This window comes from Erithacus rubecula, assembly GCF_903797595.1.
Source record: "Erithacus rubecula genome assembly, chromosome: 9".
Lineage (NCBI taxonomy): Eukaryota > Metazoa > Chordata > Aves > Passeriformes > Muscicapidae > Erithacus > Erithacus rubecula.
This window is the reverse complement of record NC_136660.1, coordinates 19419173-19447040: the sequence shown is the minus strand read 5'-3', so window position 1 is coordinate 19447040 and position 27868 is coordinate 19419173. Positions and strand designations below refer to the sequence as shown.

The following is a 27868-nucleotide window of genomic DNA, read 5'->3' as shown; positions in this document are numbered from 1 at the left end:
GCACCCAGTGTCCCCCCGCAATGTCCCCCCGCAATGACCCCCCGCAATGTCCCCCCGCAATGACCCCCCGCAATTTCTCCCCGCAATGTTCCCCTGCAATGTCCCTCTGCAATGTCCCCCCGCCCAGCCCGGAACGCGCCTGACCGCCGGCCCCCTCCGCGGCACGGCAAGGTGCGTGGTTTTCGGCTAGAACGTCAAGTGATGGGAAGCAGACCAAGGAACGCATCCACAACTCCCTCATCCCCCCTGCTGGAACCTTGCAGAAAGAAAAATAAATGAATTTTGAATCCCATTGTGCCGACTCAGTCCCTGAAACAGCCGGGAAAACAAGCAGGGAGCGAGGAGCAGGCGCTGGGCCGTGGGCGCAGCAGGGCACTGCCCGCTCCGCTGGCCCGCGGACAAACAGCGCTGCCATCGGCGAAGGGTGAGCCAAGTGTCGCCGGCCTGGAGAGAGGCTGTGCCACTGAAAAGCCACCAACCGCTTTGTTTTTAAACTGCTACATGGCAGGAAACGAGATGCTGAGCTTGGCAGAAAAGGACCCTGGAAAATGTGATTATGCCTCTCTTTTGATGGGGCTGTTATAAATATTCATAATATTGCAATTTGGAAAAAGCAGTTGTTTTGGCATGTGGTTTGGAATCGAAAACTAACTTCCAAGCGGTTCTCTGCATGGACGAAACTGCTGCAGAATGTTTTGTTACGGAAGAAAACACTACACTGCAAAGTTTTCAGGAGGTTCACAATGTGGTTGGAGTGTTAATTAAAGAGAAGTGCCTAGGTAATTGATGGTGGATTTCAGTGAATGAGCCAAAGGAAATGAAACACGGGGTTTCACCATCAATGGCAAAATATTGCCATGGCAATGGGTAGCTTTGCCAGGAATAAACAAACAAATAACAACAGGCCTCTTTCAGAAAAAAAAGAGAATTTTTTGTTCTTACCTCACCATGTCTGTGCCATTGGTCATCTTGGAGGGGAGAAGATGGTGTAGCCTACTTATGCAAGTCCTACAAATCCAGCGTCCTTCTCAGTAGGTACAATTAGATCTTTTCCAGAGCAAGAAGTCACCTTTATACTGGGGGATAAAAAGGCATTGACATTTGCTTAAAAATGATTTCAGTGCCTTGGCTACTGCAATTCAGTTCCATTTTCTTACAGAAGGTGGATGGGCTCAGAAATAACCCGGGTTTCTGTCACTCTTAGCTGGTGCTGCTTCAGGGAGAGACTGCTGACGGAAGGTTTTGTTAAGAGCAAAAACATGGGCCACACTTAAATTAATAAAGACCTTTACAAAAACACAATGGAGAGAGCAAGGAAGCTAAGAAAGCATGAGCTGCCCTTTCTTCCACAGGCTCAGATGCCTGGCGAGAAGTGTGCCCATGCACAGGGCACCTTTGAAGGTGGCCATCTGCCTCTGGAAGCTTTCTGGACATGGCTGCACCCAGCCCCTCAGAGGATGCTGCAGTGAGCTCTGGGTGTCTCCCCTCATCCCAGGGAGATGGACCTCAGCCACCACCCAGGGAAGGATCCTTCAGTGCTGGAGTCCTGCCTTATATCCATGGAATGAATTTCTTGCAGTTTTGCAGGCTGCTGTTCTGCCCATAGCCTACCAAATCCCTGGTGGGCACCTGGAAATGCACTAAGGCCTTGCTGGGATTGATCCTGAGGAAGACAGACATGGCCTGATGCTGATCTTGTGATTTTGTGGCTTGTAGAGCAGGAGCAATGGGCCAGAGCCAGGTGGCCATGTGAAATCAAAGGAGGGGTAAGCAGAAGTCAAAGGACAGCTCATCAGGAGACCAGGTGTCTCCTGGTGAGGAGACAGCATCCACATGAAGGAGCTAATGGTGAGCCTGACTGTATTAAATGTCTGCACCACTGGGTTGACCCCAGTCATGTTTGTGAGCTGTCTAATGTAAACAGTTCAACAGGGAAGTCTTAACACCCGTTAACACCCGTTAAAGTTTGCAAAACTCATCTAATGCATACTATATTGAACAAAAAAATCATCCTGTATGGCTTCCCAGCCAGTTGGCATTTATTAGTTTGTCTTACCATTCTTAATAAAGTAATGCTTAAAGTGCTGCTTAAGTTTCCTATAAAATATTTAATGTAGTTTACTGTAAAGTCTTCAAGCTGAGGACTGTATCTGACAGAGCACTCATACCACACCTAGCACTCATTTTGACTGCAGCCTCTAGGCAATATTGTAAAGGTTCATTATTGCCACCAAGATCTGGCCTTATCCTGTCACTCTTCAAAAAAAGTCCATTCTTACTATGGGTTTAACACAGCTGGTGCTTAAATGACAGTTTTCTTTTTTTTTCCATCTAAAATGATCAAAGCAGTTCCAAGAAAATACATTTTTTAACTTGAACTTTAAATTAATACTGTCCATATAGAGCTGTGCTTGAGCCACCTATGCCTTTATTTAACCAGCTCAGAAAACATGCAGCAAATAAGAAGCATTCTTTTTCTGAGGAAAAAAAAAAAAAAAAAAAGAGAGAGAGAAAAAATAGCTGTATTTGGGGTCTATTTTGCATGAGAAAATATTTTGTTTAGGAATGACAGTCAAAGGCATTCTCTCATACATTGTAATATTTTCCATGTGTGGCAGCTTGTTTTTCAGTGGTACAAATATGTGCAATAAAGGCTGAGGATAAAAATTAATCTAACAGTTTTTGCAGCAATGCTTTTGATGGTTTCACTCGATTTCATTTTCCTGTGGATACTGCCATTAGTTCTGCTGCTTGCAGTATGTGAAGCATAATTCTGAAAGGTTCATGAGGTTGTAGTGATCCAGTAGGAGATGACTGATTTCTCCCCCCACGCACATACACTCCACCCCACACCCACTCACCCACCCACCAGCAAAACATAATGCTGTACTATTTTTGGAAACAGGGAAAGGGCCTCCCTGTGAAAACAGAAAGCAGTGTATTTCTCAGTTACATCACTTTGCAATCTAATGCTGTGTTGTGCTCAGTGTTTTTGTGGTGATGCAAGTCTTTTTTTTTTTCTTTCCTTTTTTTTTTTTTTTTTTTTTTCCCTTCAGCCGGTTGGATTTTCCCCATCTTACAGCACCTCGCAGGTCTCTTCTCTGAGCAGTACGTTGCCTGAGTGAGTGGAAACATACAGATCAGCTGCAGGTTTCTATCTACAAAAACAGAGTGAAAGAGAAAGAAAAGGGTTGGGAAAGCAGAGACAAATATTGACCTGGACTTAGAGAAAGACATCCAATGGCTGAATAAAGAACCCTGTTCATGTTTTGGGATATTCTTTCAACTGGCTGGAACGAGAGCGGATCAAAAGAATGGGAAATGCCAGCAGACCCTTTAGAAGAATTGCTTATTTCTTATGCCTTTTATCTGTGCTTTTGCTGACTGAAGGGAAGAAACCAGTGAAGCCAAAATGTCCTGCCTGGTGTACTTGTACCAAAGATAATGCTTTATGTGAAAATGCCAGATCTATTCCTCGCAGCGTTCCGCCTGATGTTATCTCACTGTAAGGGCTGTAAGCATTTGGTTATTTAATTTATGATTTGAAATGAACTAGGATGTGTGGTGTTTTCAGTGCATACAGAAGGATGCTTGCTGCAGGGAGTACCTCCAGCATTCAAAATCATCAGCTAATGTGTTAAAATTGTGCTGCATCCTTGAATCCTGATTTTTATATCTCTTTCATCTGTCTGTCTGTCTGTCTGTGTATGTGCACACATCTCATTTTATACCTTCTTGTATAGTACATGAAACCTGTCACATTATATTCGGGAGGGGAAGGTAATTTTTTTTTTAACTTACATAAATAAATTTCTCTGTGATGACCAGATCAGTATTATAACCATGGATATATGAGGCTACATTAATGTATGGTTGTTTTGTTTTTTTTTTCTTTACAGATCCTTTGTGAGATCTGCTTTTACTAAAATCCCAGAAGGGAGTTTTTTGCTCACACCATCTCTGCAGCTTCTGTGAGAAATATTTATATGATACAATTTCTGTTATGATATGTATATGTATTCATAAATATTTCAGAAAAGATCTTAGTATTAATTGTATAAGAAACAGCAGCAGCAGATTTATTAGATCATAAAATACAAGACTTTTTAGTAATTAGAAAAATAGTGCATGTTTAATTTTTACTTAGTATCTTGCAAGGCTGTCTGTTGTCAGTACTCCTCTGAATGCTGACATGCTGAAGCTTTTGGTGACAGAATGCATGTTATCTTCATTACTCTTTAATTAACATTACAGTAAGGACTTAAGTATGGCAACAACTATCCTTGTTTATTTTCTGCATTCCTGGGACCTGATCCCAGTATAAAGCGGTCCATTTGCAACTCCCATCGGCTGTGAGCTCAGAACCCCTCAGATCAGGCCCATCATTGCAGTGGGACAGGTCCTGAAGTCCTTTTCCATGTAAAATTGCCATTGACTTCTGTGGAAGTTTAGTCACTTCAGTGGGAGTTTTGCCTTCATAGTACCTGGATTAGACCCCATTTGTTATTTCATGTTCTTAAAAGTAATAATGATTTGATGATTTTCTTCCAATTAAAGACTGAAGTAGTTATTTCAAAATCAAATACTGTGATAAGGTATACACGGAAAGAGAATATTTTGAGATATTTAACTCTTAGCAGCATTTCAACATAGGATTTTTACAGGCTCACAGGCTTTCCTAGAAGTGTGGGCATACGATTATATAATTGTGAGCTATACAGAGGTAGAGGGGGTGTAACCTGAACTGTTTATAGTGGATGTGCTGCCAGCCTGACACACACCCAGATTTGTCTCAGGAATCCGGCAAGGCAGACTCCCCAGTGTGATCAAAACCAAAATCGGATGTCTGTCCCAAACCGACTTCCCGTGCGCTCTGGATGTGGTCAGAGGTGTAATGCTGATGTACTGGAGCTCTCTGGCTGTTAAATTAAACTGGTGGCATACTGATAGCTGAAGCCCTGACCCTGGCTGTACTCTGCTACCTCAAGTGGAGCTGATAAGGAGGTGCAGACATACTGTACAATTTTGGATACAGGGTAAATAGGTAAATGCAGTTACTATGGAAACCCAAATGCTTTCCCCTGGTGCTTTATTCCAGAGAAGCCTTTTCCAGGTAGTCGTAGATCACAAAAGGGACACGTTTCATGTAATTTCTGCAAAGGGCCTTTCAAATAAGAGGGGAAAAAAAAAAAGGCAGCAGCACTGGTGGGGCTTGTATCTGAAGGGAGTGAGTAGGACATCATCTCTCTTGGCTACGATACACCTCCTACACTTAGCAATCCCACTGCAAAGCAGGCAGAACTGGGCATGGTAGAGTAGGACAGACACAGTCATCTTATTTTGAGTTATTATAGTGCCTGGCACAGTGGGCTCGGGCAACGTCTTATGGCATTTTGGTAATGATAATAATTTCCATTTCTACTGTGCGATGAAATGCACGTTCTACACTGCTGTTTATAAATGCTGCAACAAAAACTATGAGCCCAGAAAAGCAGGGTTTGTTCCACTGTGGGCTTTGATGAGTGATCTGTTTTCCAGATATATTTTTAACATGGTAGTTGAGCTGCTTGCCATTCTTGGAATGTCATGCTGCTGATCTAAGGCAAATAACTCCTTAAACACAGACCATAGAAGCAAGATTGTGTCTGTGGGGACAACACTCCAGTTTGTACGTGGGAAAGAAAATTTTCATCTTTGGCAGAAGATAGTAAGGGAAATAAGAATATGGAAAACTTACGTTAATTAAACATTACAGGAAATTTTAGCTTTGCATGATTATAGCTGTATTGGTAGGTTTAATTTAGCCAACAGCAAGATTTAGCAGCTTATATATATTTCTATAATAATAGAAATACATATAGACATACCCTCCAGCATTAAGTCCAAATGTAATTGGATATCTCCAATACACAAGTTGCAGATTTCTGAATTTGTTGTAATTCTGCCACTATTATTATTTACTATTACTTTTAATATAGTAGCACCAGTGGTCTCTGGAAAAATCATGGTCTTGAGCTAAACATTATTCATAACTCCCAGTCCAGGAGAGCTTTTCTTCTTGGGTAGTATGGATGGTATGCTCTGTGCCCTTCATGCGACAACAAAAATACAAAGAACCTCCACAGCTATGGTGAAGTGCCAGCAGGAGTGTTCCCTAAATGTAGACAAAACCTCCCAGCTCTCATCTTCAGCACTTTTATCTCTGTGTATCAGCAGCGTGCTGAGGGTGCCCTTATAAACTGATAACATGAAAGCCCACAGAAAGAAGGGAGGTAATCATGACATCAGGACTGTTCCTGCCAAGTGATGCAGTCCCTAGCTACAGCACCATACCTTCAGCCTCTGTCCCCAGAAGCAGCAACTATGGTTTTTGAGGACAAATTGGGGAGGAAAGCAGTTTGTGCATCAAATACATCTGATATAGCCACTGGGGAGAGGTACAAGTTGGAAGGCAAATGAGCTCACCAAGTGCAAGACCTATGCTGCAAGCCTGGCAACCTCTAAAATAGCAATACTATTTAAAGAGAGACCACTCTGTTCTCTAAATTATAGAGTAGAGTGCAGAAAAGGAAAAATTATCCAGTAAAATCACATCAGAAAAGTAAAATTAGTTGCAGGATTTGATAAATTGGTCTTCTGATTCAAGAATTCTATAGAAATACTTGTTTTCTCTAAAATTGAAGTGTTTCTTGATTTTGACAAAAAGGAAGTATTTCCTGCTTGTATTTTTTCATACACTTCATATAAGAACATACTGAAAGTGTAAAAAGCACAATCTGCAACAGCCAACTGATAAAATAAATTACCTGCAATTTATTCTGAATGTAAATGTCAAAATAAGAGATTAACTCATTAAGTGGATTAATTAGTACTTGGAAATCTTGCATTCCTGAATGTCTAAGGATGCCACAGTATCTAAGGATGCCACAGAATCTGTTTATCCATCAGGTCAATTGATTAAAATATAGATGTGCATGTAGTATTCCACTGGGGTAAAGTTCATTGTACTTTATGATGTCTCACCACATTAAAAGTGTGGCAGTCCAGGGCTAGATTATAATGGACAAATGCAAACATGGCTGATAAGCATAAATAAAGCTGGAAAAATCAATGCTAGTCCACTTTTAATGCTTGCAAAATTGCATAAAACTAAATGTGTTGCTGGTATTTTTACTGCTGGATGCATAAGCTAAGAGTATCTCCAAGAAGTATAATGAGGTCTTAAAAATAATTCTGACTTGAACACTGTATGAATTTAAGAGATTTTTCTTTTATTTTCCCAGTAATTTTCAGTACCCTTGGATTAAATACAGTCAGAAATTGAACTTACAAGTTAAGAGATTTTCCTTCCTGTCAGTGTTGCAAATTCAACCCGATGTCTGGCTAGCCAGAAATTTAAACCAACACATTTTAAACCTCTGTAGTACTTGAAGATTTCATTGTTGTCCTAGTATATCTCCAGAGGTATTTGTACAATCTCATTGTTTTACTGGCATGATAAACCCACATTTATATCCCACAGAAGTCAAAGGAATTTTATCAGATGGCCCCAGTAGACAATTCTTGGATCCTTCCCTTTGGTCCACACTGTGGTGCAATATATCAGCCTTACACAGAAAAAACATGAAACCAGGCAGTGGAAATTTGGCCTACTGTGGCTTGCTGGACCATTTTCTAAAGCTGCTGATAACCTAATGCTCTTTTGTTTTGCATTTCTTTGTGCAGGTTGTTTACGTCCAACACTTTTGATGTTATTAGTGATGATGCTTTCATGGGCCTTCCTCATCTAGAATATTTGTGAGTGGACAAAAGTATATTTCCTGGCATTATTGAATAGAGTGGGTGGGCTTGCAAGTTCCAGGCATTGCTTTGACCAGAATCACTTTACAACCCATTACAGGTTCATAGAGAACAACAACATTAAGTCAATTTCAAGAAATACTTTCAGAGGACTGAAATCTTTAATTCACCTGTAAGTAAAGTGATTGAATATATTACTTGGTATATTTAAAATAGTAATTGAATCACTATTGTTAAATTTTTCGTTTTCATATATAACTGTTCATAGTTACTTAAGTGGCACTAATAGTAATTTAATTAAAATGTTAATCTTTGTGTTTCCACCAAAGACTTCCAAACGGTGGTATGTGTAGAAGACAAAGACACAAACAGCTTCCAAGCAGTGTATGTTTGGCAGTAGTTCCTTGACTTTCTCTGCTTGGAGCACAGGGGATTTCCAGCTGGGCATGTAGGAGCAGGGAGGAGTATGAATTGGGAATCTTGGCACTGATGAGGTGAGTCCCAGTTTGGGACTTGGAAGGGAAGAAGGTGGGAGCTGTGGTTCGGAATGGGCGAGGCTGAGGGATGGACTCACACCTCTTCCCAGGTACCCCAGTCTGACATGGATCCAGGAGAGCATTACTACCATTCTTGGGACAGGCCATCACTGTTAGTGCCCATGTCCACTTAAGACAGTAATAGTATACAGAAGAATTTGACCAAATAAAACTTAAAACTTCCCACCCAGAGCAATTTTAAATAGAAAACTTGCAACAAGATGTATTTGTTATGGCTTCCTGATCTACTTCTTCCATTCTGCACCTACCCTACTCTGCACCTTCTCCTGCATGCAAGCAGGAGCTTCCCACAGCCAGGATCTGTCACACACTGACACTGAGATCTGCTTCCCATTCCTTTTGTGCTGCTCAGCCCTTTGGCTATCTTGGAAACATGGCCAGCTCTTGTCCTCTGATCTGCTGCAGCCCCTTGCTGCATTAGCTAGGAGGGGAAATTAGTCCAAGGCACTTGGGATGCCAATGTGCTGTAGGAGCAAAACTCCCCATGGCCTCACCAGCAGGAGCATTTCTCACCCTGTGCTCAGCAGGTGACACACATTGGCAACAAACACCTGCAACATTTCACTGCAAACAAGAGAAGCTTCCTTGTCTCTGAGCTAGGGAGACAGTTTTTATGTAGACTTTTGTCTCTTATCTTACAGCAAGTTTATCTTTTAGCAATAATTTAATTTAATGAGGAATCATTTTTTAAAAACAAAATACACAGTATAAGAAAACAGCAAAAAAATATAAAAGAAGAAAATGAAAAAAATGAGGCTAAAACATCTGTAGGGTGGCTGACAGGGGTTCATACCCAGTTCTGAGCATCTGCATACTGAAGCATGTCACGTGGTGTGTGTCATAGGCAGGGGAGAGGATCCTGACCCTTTGGCCTTAACATGATAACCTCCAAGAGGGTTTTGCAACAGGGTCATTTAACTTTTTCTTTCATGTATTTGGACAGAAGAGAGAAAGCAAAGGTTCCATTTTGAACCCTTAATGCATAAATATAATAGTCGAACTGCAATTCACCACATCTTCCCTGCCCAGTAAATGCACCATAAAACACTTTATGCTTTCCCTTTTGGTCAGGACAAGATTTACAGCTGGCTGAAACCAAGCCTACTGTGACTACTTGTGTAGATAAAGTTACTTATGGAATGGCTCTAGGTCTCAGGAAGAGGCAAGAGAGAGGAGAGGGTAAGAGGTACATAAAAAGCTGTGCACATCCCATAACAATCCATATTCAAGGTACAGACAGAATTATATGGTTGTTAGAAAAAAAAAGGATAGCTGGATAATAACTGGGACCCTATCTGCAAAATATTTACACACATGAATAGCTTTATATTCACAAATGGGTCCAGTACATTATTTATCATATTCATTTACTTATTTAGTAGCTGCTGCTGCCAGTGAACAAATTGCTTTTCTAAAACAGAGGAAGGCACAGTTTCTTCTGCACAGAGCATGTAGTCCAAGGCTAACATGTTGTCTTGCCTGTTACATTGGTTTCTGGGGATGCTTCAGGAGTTTCACAAAACATATGCAAAAGACAGAACCACATTTGAGGAGCAGCTGCCACTTGCATGCACATTTTTGGGACACAGATTTGTGCATCATGCTGCTATTGTCCACAGAGCACTATTCACAAAGACAATGAGAAATTTGTGGAAAATAACTGCAAAGGCACCAGTTTAATCTGCTTGAAGAACCACATAGGCAATGAGAATTTTGTGGAAAATAACTGCAAAGGCACCAGTTTAATCTGCTTGAAGAACCACTCCCCATCTTTTGGGGAAAACTGCACAGACGCATTAAGAATGATCATTTGGCACCCTGAGGCACTTTTCATTTAAGAAACAAGAGAGTACTTGTGTACGTAAAATATATTAAAAATAATCATAGTAAATGAGCATGCAAATAGGTTCCATGAAGTTAGATAAGATGAACTTTGTTCTATTTATTCTATTTACTTCCTTTTCACAACATAAATTTTGGAATGCAGTAAGCTATCCAAATATTTTTAATTTTTATTATATTTATTATTTATTTATATTTTATTTATAATGCAATTAACTGAAATAATTACAATGTATTCTTATTGTAAAAGATAGCCATCTAGAATTTATTAGATTTATTAGATTTATTAGATTTATTAGATTTATTTTCTGGTCGGAGTACATTTAAGAACAGAAAAAAATTTTAACGATTGCCCTTTTTTTAGTAATGTACTAATTTAACATGAAAATCTTACAGTTAGCATTGGATGGTAATTCTTATGCACAGTACATAATTTTGATTGCATTTCTCTCAGAACTGTCACCATTAGTTTAACTGAATGTTTGAGTCAACCTTTATTCTCTGATTATAATTCAAATACCATGTCCAGCACCATCTAAGCAAGACAGTGTTGTCTAATATATAAGTATGCTTTTTAACAGTGGACTATAAAATGCTTAATTTTAATTCAAAAATTGGCAAATGCATAAACCTTGCTTAAATTTTTCTGTCATTCATGTACCCATGGCAGCGGTGAACCACTTCTACTTCCAAGTACATCCCCACTTTTAGTTTGCTATATAATAACATATAAAAACAATGTAGGTCATTAAACTTGTCTCAGATTGCAAGTCCACACAGCTTTCTCCATGTGAGTTACTTGACTTTTAAAGAATTGCTCTGGAGCATAAAATTGCACAAAAGTGAAGCACATGATACATTCACATACAGTATTACAATCAGATGTACTTTGAAAGTGATGAAGTCAAATGGACTAATGGAAGCATCTCATAATTTTCTATTACTGATCTGACAAACATTTTTAAATGAGGCAGCAGACCTAGTACATCTGGGCTTGTTCTTTGTATTTAAGTATGTGCCTAAGTGTCTTTGCTTGGCTAGAGAAATTATGGTTAATAAATAACATTTATGTTTACAAGTTAAAACAGAAGAGGTTCTAAGTCTTACTAGCTACAGATTCTATCTAGGATCTTAATCTAGAATGATTTATTTCCATTTTTGTTTCTTCTCATAAGTAATAAATAATTCTGTTAATTGGAAGGGGCATAGACTATGCCCCTACAACATTATTCTTTTTCTGTCATGCCCTCCATGACATCTGAGACTTTTGGCAGACTCACAGAGACAGTCTGACTGAAATGTAATATACTGTTTGTTCAAAGCCTGCTCACATTTCCTTGTCACTTTTACTAGCTGGAATACTCACTGAATTTAAACAAGTTCTTGCAACATTGAAAACTGGGAAATAATAACATTTTTTTGCAGGTCTAATACAGATTTACACACACACATGCACATGCCAGGAAAGCAATTCACGTCAATCAGCAATTTATTGCCTATTACTGCATATTTTCAACAACTGTGAGGTAAACCTAAGCCCATCAGCCCATATTATTAAGATTTTCCTCCCAGAAGAGGTACAAGAAAGTGGGGAAATTGCAGTGATATGAGCACCATTGGGATTGGAATCTCATAGGGAAAACATCAGTAGATCCAATCATGACTAATTGTTTTCAAATGTTAAATGGTGTTGGCAAAACACCAAAGGTGATAGCACTTTTACTCTGCTTGCTAAGTGAAGTATTATAAATGCTAAAGGGTGCTGAAGAGTGAGAAAGCAGAAGGAGGCATGGCATTTTAGTGGAAGGAAAAGTCACAAAGTAAATGAGCTATTCTTAAAAGCAATCTTTTAGAACTAAGTGCTGGAGAATACTAGTGTTCCTTGCTGTAAGTAAAAAACCCCACACAGTATATCACAACTTGCAAAAATGTGTAGTTTCATGAACAGCTGGCACTAATACTGAAGTGTTTTCTTTTACAGGAGTCTCGCAAATAATAATCTCCAGTCACTTCCAAAAGACATATTTAAAGGCTTGGATTCTTTAACAAATGTGTAAGAAAGCACTTAATTAATCTTTTAATTATACTTAGAAGTATAAAGAGATTATTTTAGAGGACATTCTGAGTAGCCATTCAAACCAGTAGCCAGTAATGGGTCTTATTACTGGGTAGAGACTACACGGTACGGGTAGGCTTGCTTTTTTTGTCTTCTGTTGTTGAAAACTTGTGATAGTTTTAAATATTCCACCAGTTTGAAGATAAGTAATATTGTTAGTAGTTATGTAATAAAGCTGCATGTTCATGTTCATTAATATTCGTGAATAAGAAGGGAGGATCCTTAGGGATGCATGAGAGAGCAAGGCATGCAGGGAAGGTGGAAGATTTAATGAAATGACATTTTAATGTGCAAGCAATTCCTGGGAAAGCTATCTTTTATCAATAAAGCATGTGTCTAAGTATGAATCCCATGTTAAATCTAATTGCAAGCAGATCAAAACATCAGCTTGTTTATATATATATATATATAAATGTATACATATAATACCAGTAAAAAATACAAAATAGTGATTTACAGATAATCTTATAATTGCTTTAGTGAGATAGATCCTGTTTACAGTATACCAAGTCCTGTTCCAACTGATCTGGGATAAGAAGCTCAGACAATGCTTTTCCTGCTCCCAGTATGAACAAGGTAGGCTGAGCTAGAGCAGAGCTGCAGTAGTGAGATGTGGCCATGGCCAGTGTATCTGGAGCATTACTTGGCATGACTGATGGTGGCCAGGTGGTTGCACAGTCTGGTCCTGGCGCTTGCCTGTTCCTGGGCATACGATGGGAATCTGACTGAAGACAGCTGTAAAAGACTTGAACAGAACTCCTTTGCTTATGTCTCCTGAAGCCCTAAATGAGTGTATCTGAAGGAGATAGTGAATACTGACTGGATGACCATCATGTTACATTAATCCCTATTTTGTTATCTAGAATGATCTTACTGAGAAAGGCTAATCCAAAGGAAACAGGGGTCATTAGTTTGGGAGGCTTTTGCCTACCTGTAAACTTGGGGAAATCGATAACAATTTCTGACTTATCACTAAGTTAAAGTCTCCTTGCTTACCTTAATATAATGAAATCTCTGTGGGTTCTGGTATGTAGATTTAATTATGGGTCAGGACAAATCAAGCCAGGAAGGCCTCAAATGTGAATAAGCAAGAAGGCACATATTTAACAAAAGCCTGTTTTGTTGTTCTCAAGGAGAAGTACATTCACTGATTACTTATTTTCAATGCATGATTTATTTGTTGTAGAGATCTTAGAGGCAATGCATTTAATTGTGACTGCAAACTGAAGTGGTTAGTAGAGTGGCTGGGCACCACCAATGCAACTGTTGAAGACATTTACTGTGAAAGCCCACCAGAATATAAGAAGCGCAAAATCAATAGCCTCTCTTCAAAAGAGTTTGATTGCATTATTACAGGTAATGTGCCTCAAATTATTTAATCTTGTTAAATTCAAAGCTAGAGCTTTTCATTCTAGAGCCCATTTTTGCAGGAATGCTTATTTCTGGATGGAATTTCTACCAAAATCAGTATGAACTCTGCTGGTCTAAGTCTGACATGGGAATCATTGGGATCAGGGTCCTATATTTCAGTAGCTACTCAAACTTGAATATGTTACATAATGATTTGTAAAACTGTGACATAAAAGAGTACCTCTTTTTATTGAGAAATATTGAAAACCAAATTGCAGTGCTCCTTTATCAACAGAAAATTTTGACTAGTGATGAAATACTGTAATTTGTAATAAACTGGTATCTGGTAAGCAGATTTTTTTTTCCAGTATGGTATGTAAAGTGTCTCTGTAATTATCATCTGTTACGTGCACTTTTGCAGAATTTGAGGTTTATCAGTCCCTGCCATACCAATCTCTGTCAGTAGATACTTTCTCATATATGAATGATGAACACGTGGTTATTGCTCAGCCTTTTACTGGAAAATGCATCTTTCTTGAATGGGACCATGTGGAAGTGATGTTCAGGAATTATGACAACATTACAGGTATGAACACTGCTTGACAAATAACATTGCAACAAATTATCCAAAAAGTGGTACTAATCCTGTCTTTTACTTTTCTTTTTATAGGTACTTCAACTGTTGTGTGTAAACCTATAGTTATTGAGAGTCAGCTGTATGTCATTGTCGCACAGCTGTTTGGAGGCTCCCACATATATAAAAGAGATATTTTTGCTAATAAGTTTATAAAAATTCAAGATATTGAAATCCTTAAAATCCGAAAACCCAATGACATTGAAACTTTCAGGATTGCTGAAGACTGGTATTTTGTTGTTGCAGACAGTTCAAAAGCTGGTTTCACCACGGTTTACAAGTGGAATGGGAATGGATTTTATTCCCATCAGTCTCTGCACGCCTGGTACAGAGATACTGATGTGGAGTATCTCGAAATATCTGGCAAACCACATTTAATTCTGTCAAGTAGTTCGCAAAGACCTGTAATATATCAATGGAACAAAGGAACAAATGAATTTGTTAAGCGGTTTGATATTCAAGATATGGAAGATGCATATGCAGTGAAGCATTTCAAAGTGAAAGAGGATGTATACATTTGCTTAACAAGATTTATTGGGGACTCTAAAGTAATGAAGTGGGGTGGTTCAGCATTTCTGGATTTACAAAGGATGCCATCCCGAGGGTCAATGGTATTCCAACCACTTCAGATAAATAATTATCAATATGCCATTCTTGGAAGTGATTATTCTTTCACTCAAGTCTATTATTGGGATGCAGAAAAGGCAAAATTTGTGAAGTTTCAAGAATTAAACGTACAGGCACCAAGATCTTTCATACATGTCTCCATCGATAAACAAAGAGATTTTCTCTTTGCTTCAAGTTTTAAGGGAACCACATTGATTTATAAACATGAGATAGTTGACTTAAGCGCATGACACTCATAATTCTGAGATTACATCAGACTTTCTACCGTAAGTGGACAAAATGAACTAAATGCATGATGACTCTCTTATCTTACTTCCAAATGAATGCCTTTAAAAGTTGAGATTGCTAGAACAAAGTATTACTAGTATCTTCATCTTTAATTGTCAAGTCTAGTGGTGTTGGAAGTTGCATTTTTTAACAAAAAGAAATTAAATTAACTGTTCTTTGCATCCACAGTATGTAAATACATGTGCAACTGCATCTGTTGCTATAAAGAATATTAAGATGTACTTTTCTGTTTATTTATTCACCTGTTTGAAACAACTGCCAAATAAAATGTTTACATTTTGTGTCTTTCACATTCCAAATATTATTTGCAGGTGACACTTTTTATTTGTGTATATATTATACACATATAAAATAAAGCCAAGAAAGCATATTGCCCAATGCAGTGTTGTACTGCATCGAAGATGCACAATATTGAAGATCAGGTGGGTTTTACTAACAACAAGAAGTTCTTGATAAAAATACTGCATTGAAGCACAAGCCTATAAATTATCACCTGGGCAATCCTTGCACTTATGTAAAGCTTCACTGACTTAAACAGAACTCTAACTAGAAAAAGAGTTCAGTTAGCTAGATGTGCTTGTAGGATGAAGGGTTCAGTCATACACATCTAATTGTAGGATAGGCCTTTGTATTCTTCCCAGCTGGATGTGATGTTTTAAAAATTTACAAAGAACTTGGCAGAATAAAAGACAAGTAAAGGTCTGCCTTTCTTCACCTGATGCTGAAGCAGCATGAAACAAATCTCTTGTACAGCACTGGGGCTGTTGCTGTGCTGAAAGATAGAAGCAAAGCTTATTTTTCAACTAGCATTATTTCTGTAGCTGAACTGTCACACATCACGTCCATGAATTCTGTATCCTTGTCAAGTCTTTCCACTATAATTACAATTGTTTAGTCTTCAATGAATTTATTCCTTATTCTGAATGAAGATAGCAAATGGGAAGTAATGTTTTTCCACTACCCTGCAATGAATATTAGTATCAGGTACTTCTGAAATTCAGGGAACTTTGAATGTGGCAGGATAAAGTCAGTTTGTATAGTGTATGCAACTCCAGGGAAGCTAACTATATCTGTTAAATTGTGCCAAATCTGAATGTGGCATCAAAATCTATTACAAGCTCAAAGTTAAAATAGTCTTTTGTTTACATACATCTAGTGCACCACTTGAGAGAAACCTACACTGATGCTGAAGATGACTTAGTGCAGCTCAGGAAGAAAGCTCAAGTTTATTTTAGACACCTTTTCATTCACTTAAGTTATCAAGCACTGTGCTTCAGTGCCATCTTTAAAATATAGACATGAATACTGTGTTCATGTCTAGACATTTCTACTATTCACAGATGTTGATTGGTGAATAAAGCTAATTGTACTGTGCATGTCATCTAATCACGAGCAGATTAATACATATATAGGAAGCCAAAAAGAGTATCCTTCTATAACAAATGAAGGGTTTTTTATATTTAATATTATTTGAAAAGAAAAAATCTCACCTTAACAATACTATTCTAGTAAGTTAATTTTTCTGATGCCTTTTTATTCATAGCTGCATATGCTCTGCAAAGAATTTGGCTTAATAACTACCTATTCCATAAGTATTTACAATGTGAGTAAAAGATTTTAAACTATGTTACACAGCTGAAACATCCCAACCTTTTCTTAATAAATACATTTCCAAAAATCATGTTAATAAATAATCTTGTTTGGTAGTTTCCTTTATATGTCATACCATATTTCCTTTATATAGTTTTAGCTGTTACATGAGGATGATTTCAAACCCCAGATGAACCCAAATAATATTTTTTATTATTTCTCAACATTGGCTGCACATCTATGATTGCCAACTCAGTTTGTCCATTTCTTCTTCTGTGCCCTTTGAATGGGAAAGGAATTAAATACAAAGCCATGAACCCATCTCCAATCTAACAGCAAACCATTAAGTGTTTTCTATATCTTCTTGTCTTCTGTTTCAGTCTTTTACTTAAGGTCCTATTGAATTATGTGCACTGGTTTTGATCTGATTTTTCCTATTATACTTGCCTACATGCACTCTCTATCAAATTATAAATATAATGGCTATGCATCCCTCTCATTATGAACATATTATAAACATTTGGCTAAATTTAACTGCAGTTTGAGAAACTTGCTAATCTGCTACCAGCATTTATTTACAAACAACATATTGTCTCATAGTGTACCTTTAAAAAGTTATGTTTCATGGAAATGTATTTCAGAGCCAGCCAGCTATGCTGGCTAAAGCCTATGCTATCATAGTGCTATGATTATTCTCTTGAGTTACCTCATTCTGAAATAATGAATTTACAGGAATTCCCTGTTACTCCTGGGTTTAAAGGAGGAATTTAAATGCCTACAAGGGTGTGAGTCACTAGAATTTTACATTCACAATACATATAAAACTAGCCATGGCACAGTGGAGGGTAGCAAGGGATCAATGTGTTGGAGAACACAACTGCAGTATCAGTTTGGTTATTCCTTCAGAAAAATTTTTCCTGTCGTCAAGCACTACTAATTGGGAAAGTTCTTTATGCCTATGTCATTTTTGGAAGGTCAGCTAATTACTATAAAATGCTGAATCGAAACCTGTTCTCTTTTGAAAATCCCTTTCTCTGGTTGGTTTATGTCAGGTGGAGACTCACAGGGACAACAGCCAGGTACTTATTGTGTGAGCATAGCATTTCTTTGTGCCACATAAGGAACTGGTGTATTTTTAGAACAGAACTCATAATCCTTAACGTAGAAGAGCGTAAGGGCTCATTAGGTGGCTCCCTGTGCTGTTTCTTCCTGATTTCAGAGACTGAGCATTTTAACAGCTCATCTGAGCATAAGGCTAAGGCCATATTCCGTCCCAGTTCTCTGTCAGCACTCCTTCTGATATCGGTGGAAGAGTCAGAAAAAACTAGAATAGAACCTTTTATCATATATATTAATACTTTTTTTAAAATGCTGCTTTAAAAAACCTGTTTTTTCAGCAAAGTATATATTATTTGTGGCTAACTGGTTGTCTTCTGTAGTTGTAATGGATTTTCTAAGCTCCCTAATTGTTTTGTTTATGACTGACAGAGTATGTAAGGTACTAAATGTATTATGGAAGACAGTATTGAAGGTTATCAATGCTGATCCTTGACACTGCTTAGTCATGTTAATGTCTAAGACAGAAAAAAAAAAAAATCAATGGACTAATATTGTATTCCTACAACTACTTCATTATATTTTTTAATAGAGCACAAATACAAAAGAATATGCACCTCTCTACTTGGGAAGAGATATATAAGATACATTCAGAATACCATACTATGTGTAACGTTTTTAAATTTTGTCTATTGCAGTGCCTAGGACTTGCAGGTTTTTTGTTTCTACTTATTTTCCATTGAAAAAATATTCCAAAACACACTCTTCCTACTGAAAATGAAATTCAGTAAGGCAATATCGTGATGTGTAAGGTGACAAAACAAACAGAAATGTATTATTGGTTTGTACTTCATTTTAATTATAACTTCTCCTAATTATTTTAATTTTTAAACTTTATTTGAAGGGGTTGTAACAGCCACTCAAAGTATGCTTGAGGATGGGAAACAATTATTAGCATAATTAATAATGTGTGATATGCTTTGATACGTTCTAGTGGGAAGCTCACTAACAGTTGTATTTATGTATATAAGCATTAAAATATATTGTATTAGCATTCAATGGAAAATAAAGAATATTTAAACTATAGAAGTAACAAAAAGTCCTCAGACTGACAATAGCACCAAGAGAAAGCAGAGAAGTCAGTATGCCCAAAATGTTACAACTAGGAACAAAATATAAGCACACAGCAAGTCTCAACAGAGTGGAAGTTTTCCCTTTCAAGGAAGTATTTTCCTTTCCATGAAACATATAATGTGTTCCTCCTCAGTGAGGACACCTGAAAATCCAGATAATCACTCAATTCTTGCAAAATACCATAAGAAGCTTACAAACTTAATGCACTACATCCACGATCCTAATATATGGATTTTTTCCCTTTTGACACCTCTCTGCTCCATCAGTGTCAGTGTGGTGGCACAAAGGGAGTGGTGAGCATGCTACTGCCCACTGAAAGGCAGGGCCCTGCCAGGGCCAGACAGGAGTTAAGCCAGGTTCAGCAGATGGAAAACGCAAACCCAAGCACTCAATTCACTCAGCTGTTAATGCCTCCCCCACTGCCTAGCAGGTTTTCTCTCTTATTTGTTGTACATATTGCCAACAGTTCCCACTACCTTTCATATGCCTGCAAGCCTTCCTTTCTCATTTTGCTGATCTGGAGACCTAAGTGTGGCAGCACAGCTGTGATTTAGACTCTATTGATTAGAATGGCTGAATGTGTTTTTGTGGCTGGGAACTCACCGATAAATGTCGAGGTCTTGGGGAGTTCAATTCCTCCAGACCGATCTGCGGTACACTGCCTGACTTACTGCTAATGGCAACTTTTCTTCCTTACTGATGACTCTGAATTCTAATGGCTGGTGTTACAGGCATGTCTCTGTTTATAGTTCACTTAAACAAAGTGCTCAGAGGCAAACCTAACCCTATTTCTATTCAGGAATTTTCCTGAAATGAACTGTAACTACAAAGACCTCCAGTGTGCTATACAGAAGTGGTGTTGTACTTGTGCTTTGAGACTCTGAATCGCTCCAATTAGTTATGGTAGTGTAATACTTCTGTCTTCAAATTTGTTACAGTAGAAAGCAATTTGCCCCTAAATATGCATATTTATATTCATAGATAGAATTGTTTATTTATGCTCCAAATAAACTAAAGTGGATGATGGCAATAATTATGTTACTGTTCCAAATCTCCCATTCATCAAATCAATTTCTGAATTCTCAAAAGTTGTTTTCAACTCAGCCTTACTTTATTCTTCCTACTGAATTATTTCAATTGAAAAAGGACTTTCTGACCCATTCTCACTTCCTGTTCGAAGGCCTGGATAGCGACAGCAGTATGTTAGCAAGTTGTCAACCTGCCCAGATGGTGAGCATCCAAAAATGCTGAAAGAGCTTCAGAATAAAAAGGCTGATCTGCTAAGAATACATAGTCCTTCATTAAAAAACGTTTATGGGCAAAAGAACTAGAAAAAAAATATTATATCAATTTTTCTAAAAAGTTAATGGGATAACCAGTGGAATTTCAGACCAGCAAGATCTGCATTTATCTGAAATTATAAATGAAAATGGAAGTGTAAAATTTCAGGAGAAATTAGATAACTAAGCAAGTGGGACAGGCTGACTAGTGAAGCTGAGGGTCCAGAAATGCAAAATACTATACATAGGAAAGAAATGCTCGAAAAGTTTAAAATTAGCAGTAAAGAAAGTCAGCTTGACATTGTTTTGAACAACTCAGAAAGATACTGATCTCAATACACAGCAACAGGAAAGAACAAATAATGCTACCACATGTGCAGGATAATAGGGAGAATACAACACTACGTGTCATGGCAAATCACTGCTGCTGCCTTATTTGAGATACTGCATGCAGTACTAATGTAGCCATCTCAAAAACTCTGCAGGGTAATTAAGGACTCAAAGAGATGTGAATAAATTCATTGAAGTGTGGAACAAGATGGCACTTGACACTAGCAAACCCCGAGCCATAAACCAAAATATCTTCCCCCACAAATTATGTGGCATTCACTATCATAGGCTGTGACATAGGGGACAATAATACAGCATTCAGAAAGCCAAACATGGATAAATTACATAAAAATTTAGTTCTATTTCTTCAGTACTGAACAAAATTGCTCTTTACTAGGGAAGAGGAAAGTCTTTGCACTTGTGTCAGCAACATCTGGCTGTAACCATTTTGGATGAAAAGCCAAGCAGCTGGATAATGAATGTGCTCCAGTGTTGCACTTCCTATTTTCAGTTCTTGAGACACAGTGCTCAGAAATTAGCTCAACTTTGTTGCTGAGGTCCACAAAACAAGATGTACATATATATAAGATGTACATGTGACACAGCCATTCAGAAGCATTTACAATACTGAGAATGTGAACGTTGAAAAAATCTGTAAAATACCAGCAACATAATTCCTTGAAATTATGTCAACAATTAAAAAATTTTGGCAAACAATGTGCAAGCACTTGAGAATGTAATTGCACAACTTAGGCTGGCTTCAGCTGTGTAAGTCATGACAGAAGTAGATTCCCATGGGAAGAACAGAGCTCAGCTTTTTATAAGCTTATTATTATGATTTGAATATTAGAGCTGTAGGAATATTAGTAGCAAAGTACCTTATGGTTAAGCAGGTAATAGTATTGTCCTGTGAGGAAGTGATTTCTAAACCACAGGAACAGATCAACCATTTTGGAGAAACAAACATACAAACAAACAATTCCCATTGTCACAATTTCCAAAAAACGGTGTCATTTGAAACCTTTATCCTGCTCCTTTTTGTCTCCCATATGCAATAACATAAAGATACTGCCCATTCAGGAAAAGCACCTTACATATGTTACTCCAAAATGTGAAATAAAGGAAGAAAAAGGATAAATCTGGAACAGAAAGTTTAATTGCACATGTGAATATCTACATTTTCTGATATACAGATTACTACAAAAAAGAGGACATCCTTTTAATGTTTACACTTGAAGGCATTAGCTACCTGGATTATACATTGTAAACATAAATAAAGATCCACTGTTTCTAAATAATTCATATGCACTGACATAAGTCCAGTCTTAAATTCTGTCTTTAACTTTTCCTTGGTATTTAAGATACTAAGAAACTAAACTCATTTCCAGGCTGAGACCAACAAAAAAATATCTGGTACAGCAGCTGTTAGAAAAGCTTTGCCTTCTTATACAGGGTTCTGGAGTATATCAAACTGCAACAGCACTATGATAATCATATTTTATTAGCTTGGACCGAATTGGAGATGATGCTTGTTCCAAAATCACAACTCATTTCAGAATTTCTGTAAAATCACTTTGAGAGCAGTGACGCTATCAGAGGATCTAAGAGTAAGAACAAAGGAAGCTAATTTCAACTGCTTATCAGAAAACCCTGTGGGTGTGGTTGTGACTTCATCCGAAAGTTGTATAAATGCAAATAAGTACAATTGCAAAATAATCACTTGAAGAAATGATATGAACTGCAAAGCGTACCTGGCAAGACTATTACAGATAAATTATGCCACAGCAATATCAGTCAATCCAGGCAGAGCTCCCTTGAATGAGTAAATTGCAAAGGTCCTTTCTTCTCTGAGAATGCCTGATAGCCCTCCCTGTTCCTGCACCCGGAGCTGCCCTTGGAAGAAGGGAACTAGCACCAGTCATGCCTCAAGAGAAACAATTTCCTTGAAGCAGAGCCACAGACCAGAGGCATTCCTCCCAGTGACAAGGGCAACTCAGCAAGGTCCTGAGGGCACCAGTTCGTGCATGTCAGAGCATCCCCAGCTCTGCTGGTATTTCAGAGGCAGCATTCAGCTTGTGTGTGTCATCAAACCCGAGCTCGCTCAGCGTCCACTTGCTGGGGAGCCAGGAACAGATTGCAGAGGTCAGCACACGCCACAAAGCTTGGTCAGCCCATTCCTAGGGGGCTGCCACTCTGGCACTGTTCACAGGATCTGAGCTAGCTGAGGTTACAGGGACATAAAAATAACCATCTGGAGTTAGAGCTGGGTTCGTGTGCTCCAATGTCCTGCCTACTTGGCCAGGAGTGATGCTTATTAGAAAACCCAACAGTATGGGAATTGCAGCAGTATGATTTCCCAGTATACCCTCTCAGCCTCCAGCAAAAAAGGAAAAGAAACCCTGCTTCTTGCCTTAAGGAGGTGTTCCTGTGGACAGCAAAATGCCTAGAATAGGTACATCCCTCATGCAAGGCAGCAGCAGGGTTTTTGCTCTAATGAGGAATGCTCTTCTGCACTGCGGCTCCTGGAGGTAATGAAGGAGCACTGACTCAATTAAAAAATAATGAAAAAAAAAAAAGACCCCACTTATGTCTGTGACTAACAAAAGGAAAAGGCTGTAAAATCTGTGTTGCAAGGTTTTCTTTCCTTAACAAAAGCTGGAATTGCATTTCAGATCACTCCCCTGTCAACATACTAGTACAAGCAAACTGAGAGGAGTGAGCATTGCACCAGCTTGTTGGAATAAGGTGAGAGGTGCACAGGCTGCATCATGTTAGTGTTTCATATGTTAATTGTGTGTCTGTATATAAATATCAAAACAAATATGCTTTATATAATAATTTAACAACATAATAAATCATTCACATATATAAAAATATATAAATGTATTATAGAGTCCCAATACACTAATACTGATTCATCACCTGTGATGAGGTTATTTACATTTTATACAGTTTTTGGTTTGGGGAAAAGTGGAAGATAATGAAGAATAATCTTCTTCAAGTAAAGCATATAAACAATTGCTTAATAATTCATAGGAGTTGCAAGTAAGAAAGCTTCCCCCCTCTTGCCCTGCAGAGCAGCCCCAGGCAGATAGCTTACAGAATAGGAAACATACTGTCTAAGTGCCAAGAAATGCAGCTGATTGAAATATTTCCTTCCCTTTCCACGAAGAGAAACTATACATTCAGCCATTTCTACTGCTGTAAAATGTCAGTTAAAGTGACAGTGATAAAATATAATTGAACAAATTATCTTCTTTTCAAAGTCACAAAGGGCATTATAGGACAGAACAAAATAAGACAACCAAAAATGGCAACTATGAGCAATTTCCACTTTCCTCCACTCCTCCTTGGGAGCTCTGACCCTCAGTGGCACTCAAGCTGTACTTTTGTGCTGTACTGCCTGCCTGAAAAGAAATCTCTGGAAAGTCATCACCACAAATTTTAATGTTACATAATATTTTATTTCTCTTTTTTTCTCTCTATGGTGCTTTGTGCTATGAAGAAGAAATACTCCCTCTTGTCTGCTACTAATTCTCTAACTGAGTAACTTAAAAGGAGTATGTATTTAATGATTATATCATTTCTATACAAGCAGGTTGCAGAATGGTAACTGATAACCTGCTACCTACTTCTGCTTTTTCTGTCTGTTCCAAAGAATATCTGCCCTTCCCTCTCTCAAGCCCTTTGGCTTCAGTAGCTGTGTTGAACAATCTTTTATAGCAATTTCAGTTATAAACAGTAGCAATTAAATAACAGGAAAAATGATTTGCAAGATTTCCAAGAAGCTCTCCAAGGGAAAGGTGGAAAAAACCCAAGAAAAGTTATCAAAATTCCCAAACATAGTTTTTTGAAAGATACAGAAATTGGAATAGATTTGGGAAAGAATTTTAAATGAAAAATATATTTGGGACTTATATTGTTGAAACATCAAATTCAGATATTTCAAAATAAAGCATTGTATTTTGGAAAGATCTAAATTTAAGCAAGTAACAAGAGGAGATACTTACCATGAAAAGCACCTGCCCCGGGCAGTGCATACATAAATTCTAGCATGCTCATTTCTTCTTTTTCATAATCACATGCCATCAATTTTTGATTTTTTTTCTGGATTTCTTTTAAAGTTTTATGTATTTTTCTTCTTTTTTTTTTCCACTGTTAATCTCTGTATATGCTGGCTGATCCTAATCTTTATGAGTAACAACTTATTCAAAGGGAACAGAGCTTTACTCAGTTTTATGGCTAATCTCATAACTCATAACTAAAAATAGTACTGACATGTCAGGAAATGCAGTGAGGGAAAGGGAACATGCTAAGGTTGCATTAACTGCATAAATTGCTCCAATAAACAACTGGAATTTTAAGTTTCTGTGCTACAATGAATCCATATTTGTCTAGCATAAAAAAATAAAAAAATAAAAAGGCACTTTCCTGGAAATTTTTTATCTATAGTGAGTACTCAGATACATTCAACCCACCAAATGAGACAATATGCCTGAATAAAATCCCACCCACAATTCTTTTGCCAGAAAGGAGACTTTTCCAAATTCAGACTTTAAGACAGGTTGCCTTGTTAAGTTTATATTAAAAATACAGATTCTCCTAAAGAAGTAGAAGTACCAGCCTTGCATTTTTTATCAAGCAATGCTAGTTTAAAACATTAGGAATTCTGTCCATTACCTGCTCTGTATCACAGCATCCATTAAAAACATACACATGTGTGTGCACACCAGACATGGAGTTACACCTGAGAGAGAGGCACATAGGATGTGCAAATATATATTCACTAAAATATATTTAAAAACTCCTTTCACTGAGATTAGCATGATATACTTGTTACAAAAAGTTTATAAAACTTCACTGCAGTGTGACAGCAACTGCTGCTGCTTCCTCAAAGTACCAGGCCAAGACCTGAATGCCACCCACCACCACTGTGCTTTACAAAACTTAAAATGTTTTGGCCTTGGCAAATACCAATGATCCACAAAACCAGTACTACTGGTTTGGTACTATGTTAATTTTCTTTTCTAACAGTGAGTTACTAAAGTTCACTCTATTGGTTTGCTTAGATGTTTATCTTCTTTCGTGGAAATAAATGACAGAGAAAGGAGGAATCAGACAGATTTTTTCGTTAGGAGATCAAAAGAAAATAGTTTTTGTCCAAGATGTATTGGAATAACAGCCTTTTCCACATTCTTAAAGAGAATAAAAAAATAAACAACTTTTTAAATTTAAGGATCACCATCTAAATTTACATAAGCTCTCCAGTTATTTATGTGAAATACAAGAATGAAAACACTATGGTCTTCAGAGTACATAAAAAATTATTTTTAATTTATCCTTCCAGGAATACTAGCTACAGAGACTAATGCAGTTAAGCCATCTGATGACAGAAGCATGACCTTTATGTGGCCAAAATCAGCTAAGCAGTACACCTTTAGTACTGGATTGAAAGCACCCAACAAGTATAAAAGCAGAATTTGAATGTTGTCCTGCTTATCCATTATTTTTCAATTCTTCAGAAGTAGAGAAAATGAAATTATTCATTCTGGAGACCAAATAAATTTTTTTAATTCTACTGAATCTATCTACTGAATCTACCTATCTCAATACTTTCAGTCTCCTGAAGAGCAACAGCTAATAACAACTGCATCTGGAAAATGCAGTTAAAAAAGAGCCTCAGGATATCTCCATTATATTGACCAAATTGCAGGATTTCCAATTATTTCAATGTTCCAACCCATCTCCTGTTTTATAGTACTACTCATTACACAGACTCAGGAAGAAGAAAACTGGGATACTTGGAACATACTGTGACACAAGATTAAAATGTTTGTGTAACAGTCCTATATAAACATGCAGGAGCAATTTGTGGTGATGGCAAAACTGAGAATCATTCACTATCCACCTTAACAGAGAAGCTGAAAAATACAGGTCTCTTCTAATACCTAAGATGGACACAAAACCCACTAAGACAGACTGGAATTTTAGATGAGGAGGGCAGGAGCTCATATTGACCACATTTTCACTGGGCTGCAAGCCTCCAAGTGTTACTCATTTTAAATACAACTTTTGCTTTTAATTTTTTTTATGTGCGATTGAACACAGGAGCATGTTGCCCAGGGAGGAGGTGCAGTCTCCATCCTTGGAGATGATTTAAAATCTCAAGAGAGTCTTGAACTCTAGCTGACCCCACTTTGAGCAGGGTGGGGCGTGGAGTAGATGACCCCCCAAGGCACCAGATGTGCCCATCAGCCTCAGCTATTCTGATTCCCAAACAACTCTGGGTTGGACAGAAGTTTGAATGAATGACCAGGACAATGAAACTCCTTGGTGCTGCAATAATCATCTGTTTTATGGCACTCGGGTGCAGAGGTAAATGGTTATTACAGTGCACTTAAGAGTTGGATCTATTTCAGAAGCTGAGGAAATAGTTCTTATCTGTTTTTTTTGTTAAACCTTTTCAGAAGGAAAGGAAACCATGCAAGTTTGTTATTTGTTACTTGTTTCACATTAGTCTATATTTCTTTGGATGAACTTTTTGCTAGAAAACTTAAACTTACAAAAATTGGTTTTACAGAATTGGCCTTTTCACAGAATAAAAGCCATTGATATGGACTACTGTTTTGATTTAAATCTACTACTTTATAGCTTAAGCAGAACGTAACAGTGCTGACACAGCTATATTCAGATTAAACTGAGATAGATGTCACCAGGGTGTTCCACGTGCAGGACCAGGAATCCAGACATTTCTCCTGCTGGAGCTCTTAGTGCTGCCCTTAGGAGAGGTGAGTAAGGGCCAGGTCAGTTCCAGGGCTCCCTCAGTCTATATTATTTAGTTCTCACTAAGCCTCCAAAAGCAGCAGTGTTCCAAAAAGTTTATTAGAATATATCAGCGGTGGATAAAAGAAATGATGGATAAAGTGGATAAAGTTCTTATAATCTCTCAGAAAAGTCCCACGGTTCTCCACAGAACTTACTCAATTGTTTTGTCATTTGTTAGTCACTTGTTAGTGTTTCTGGAAAGCCACTCAGAGGAGTCAGAAACAGCATTTGCAGGGGGGAGATGGAAACCAAAGGGTCCCTAACCAGGCACACAGACCAAGACCAGTGACTCATTACAGGACTTTAAAGTACCTGTCAGGCCTGCAGCTCGACCTGCAGGGAAGTACTGGCTTGTCCCTGGCATTTATAATGAAAAATTAATTAAAATTTAATAAAATAATTTAATTTAATTTAATTAATTAAAACCTGTGCCTAAATT

At 37.8% G+C, this 27868-nt stretch overlaps 1 protein-coding gene across 3 annotated transcripts in view; it reads left to right on the top strand.

The window, feature by feature from the left end:
* Positions 1–15513, top strand: part of LGI1 (leucine rich glioma inactivated 1) — a 29127-nt gene extending 13614 nt beyond the window's left edge. Inside the window, exons 1-9 of one of the 3 annotated variants that reach the window (XM_079313072.1) lie at positions 89–779; positions 3057–3505; positions 3900–3971; positions 7726–7797; positions 7901–7972; positions 12181–12252; positions 13502–13671; positions 14087–14251; positions 14336–15513. In XM_079313072.1, the coding sequence (XP_079169198.1) occupies positions 3315–3505; positions 3900–3971; positions 7726–7797; positions 7901–7972; positions 12181–12252; positions 13502–13671; positions 14087–14251; positions 14336–15156 (1635 nt within the window). In that variant the 5' untranslated portion in view covers positions 89–779; positions 3057–3314 and the 3' untranslated portion in view covers positions 15157–15513. Of the gene's footprint in view, positions 1–88; positions 780–3056; positions 3515–3899; positions 3972–7725; positions 7798–7900; positions 7973–12180; positions 12253–13501; positions 13672–14086; positions 14252–14335 lie in introns of those variants that run through there. The other 2 variants (XM_079313071.1, XM_079313073.1) reach the window with 2 other exon arrangements.
* The last annotated feature ends 12355 nt before the right edge of the window (positions 15514–27868 follow it).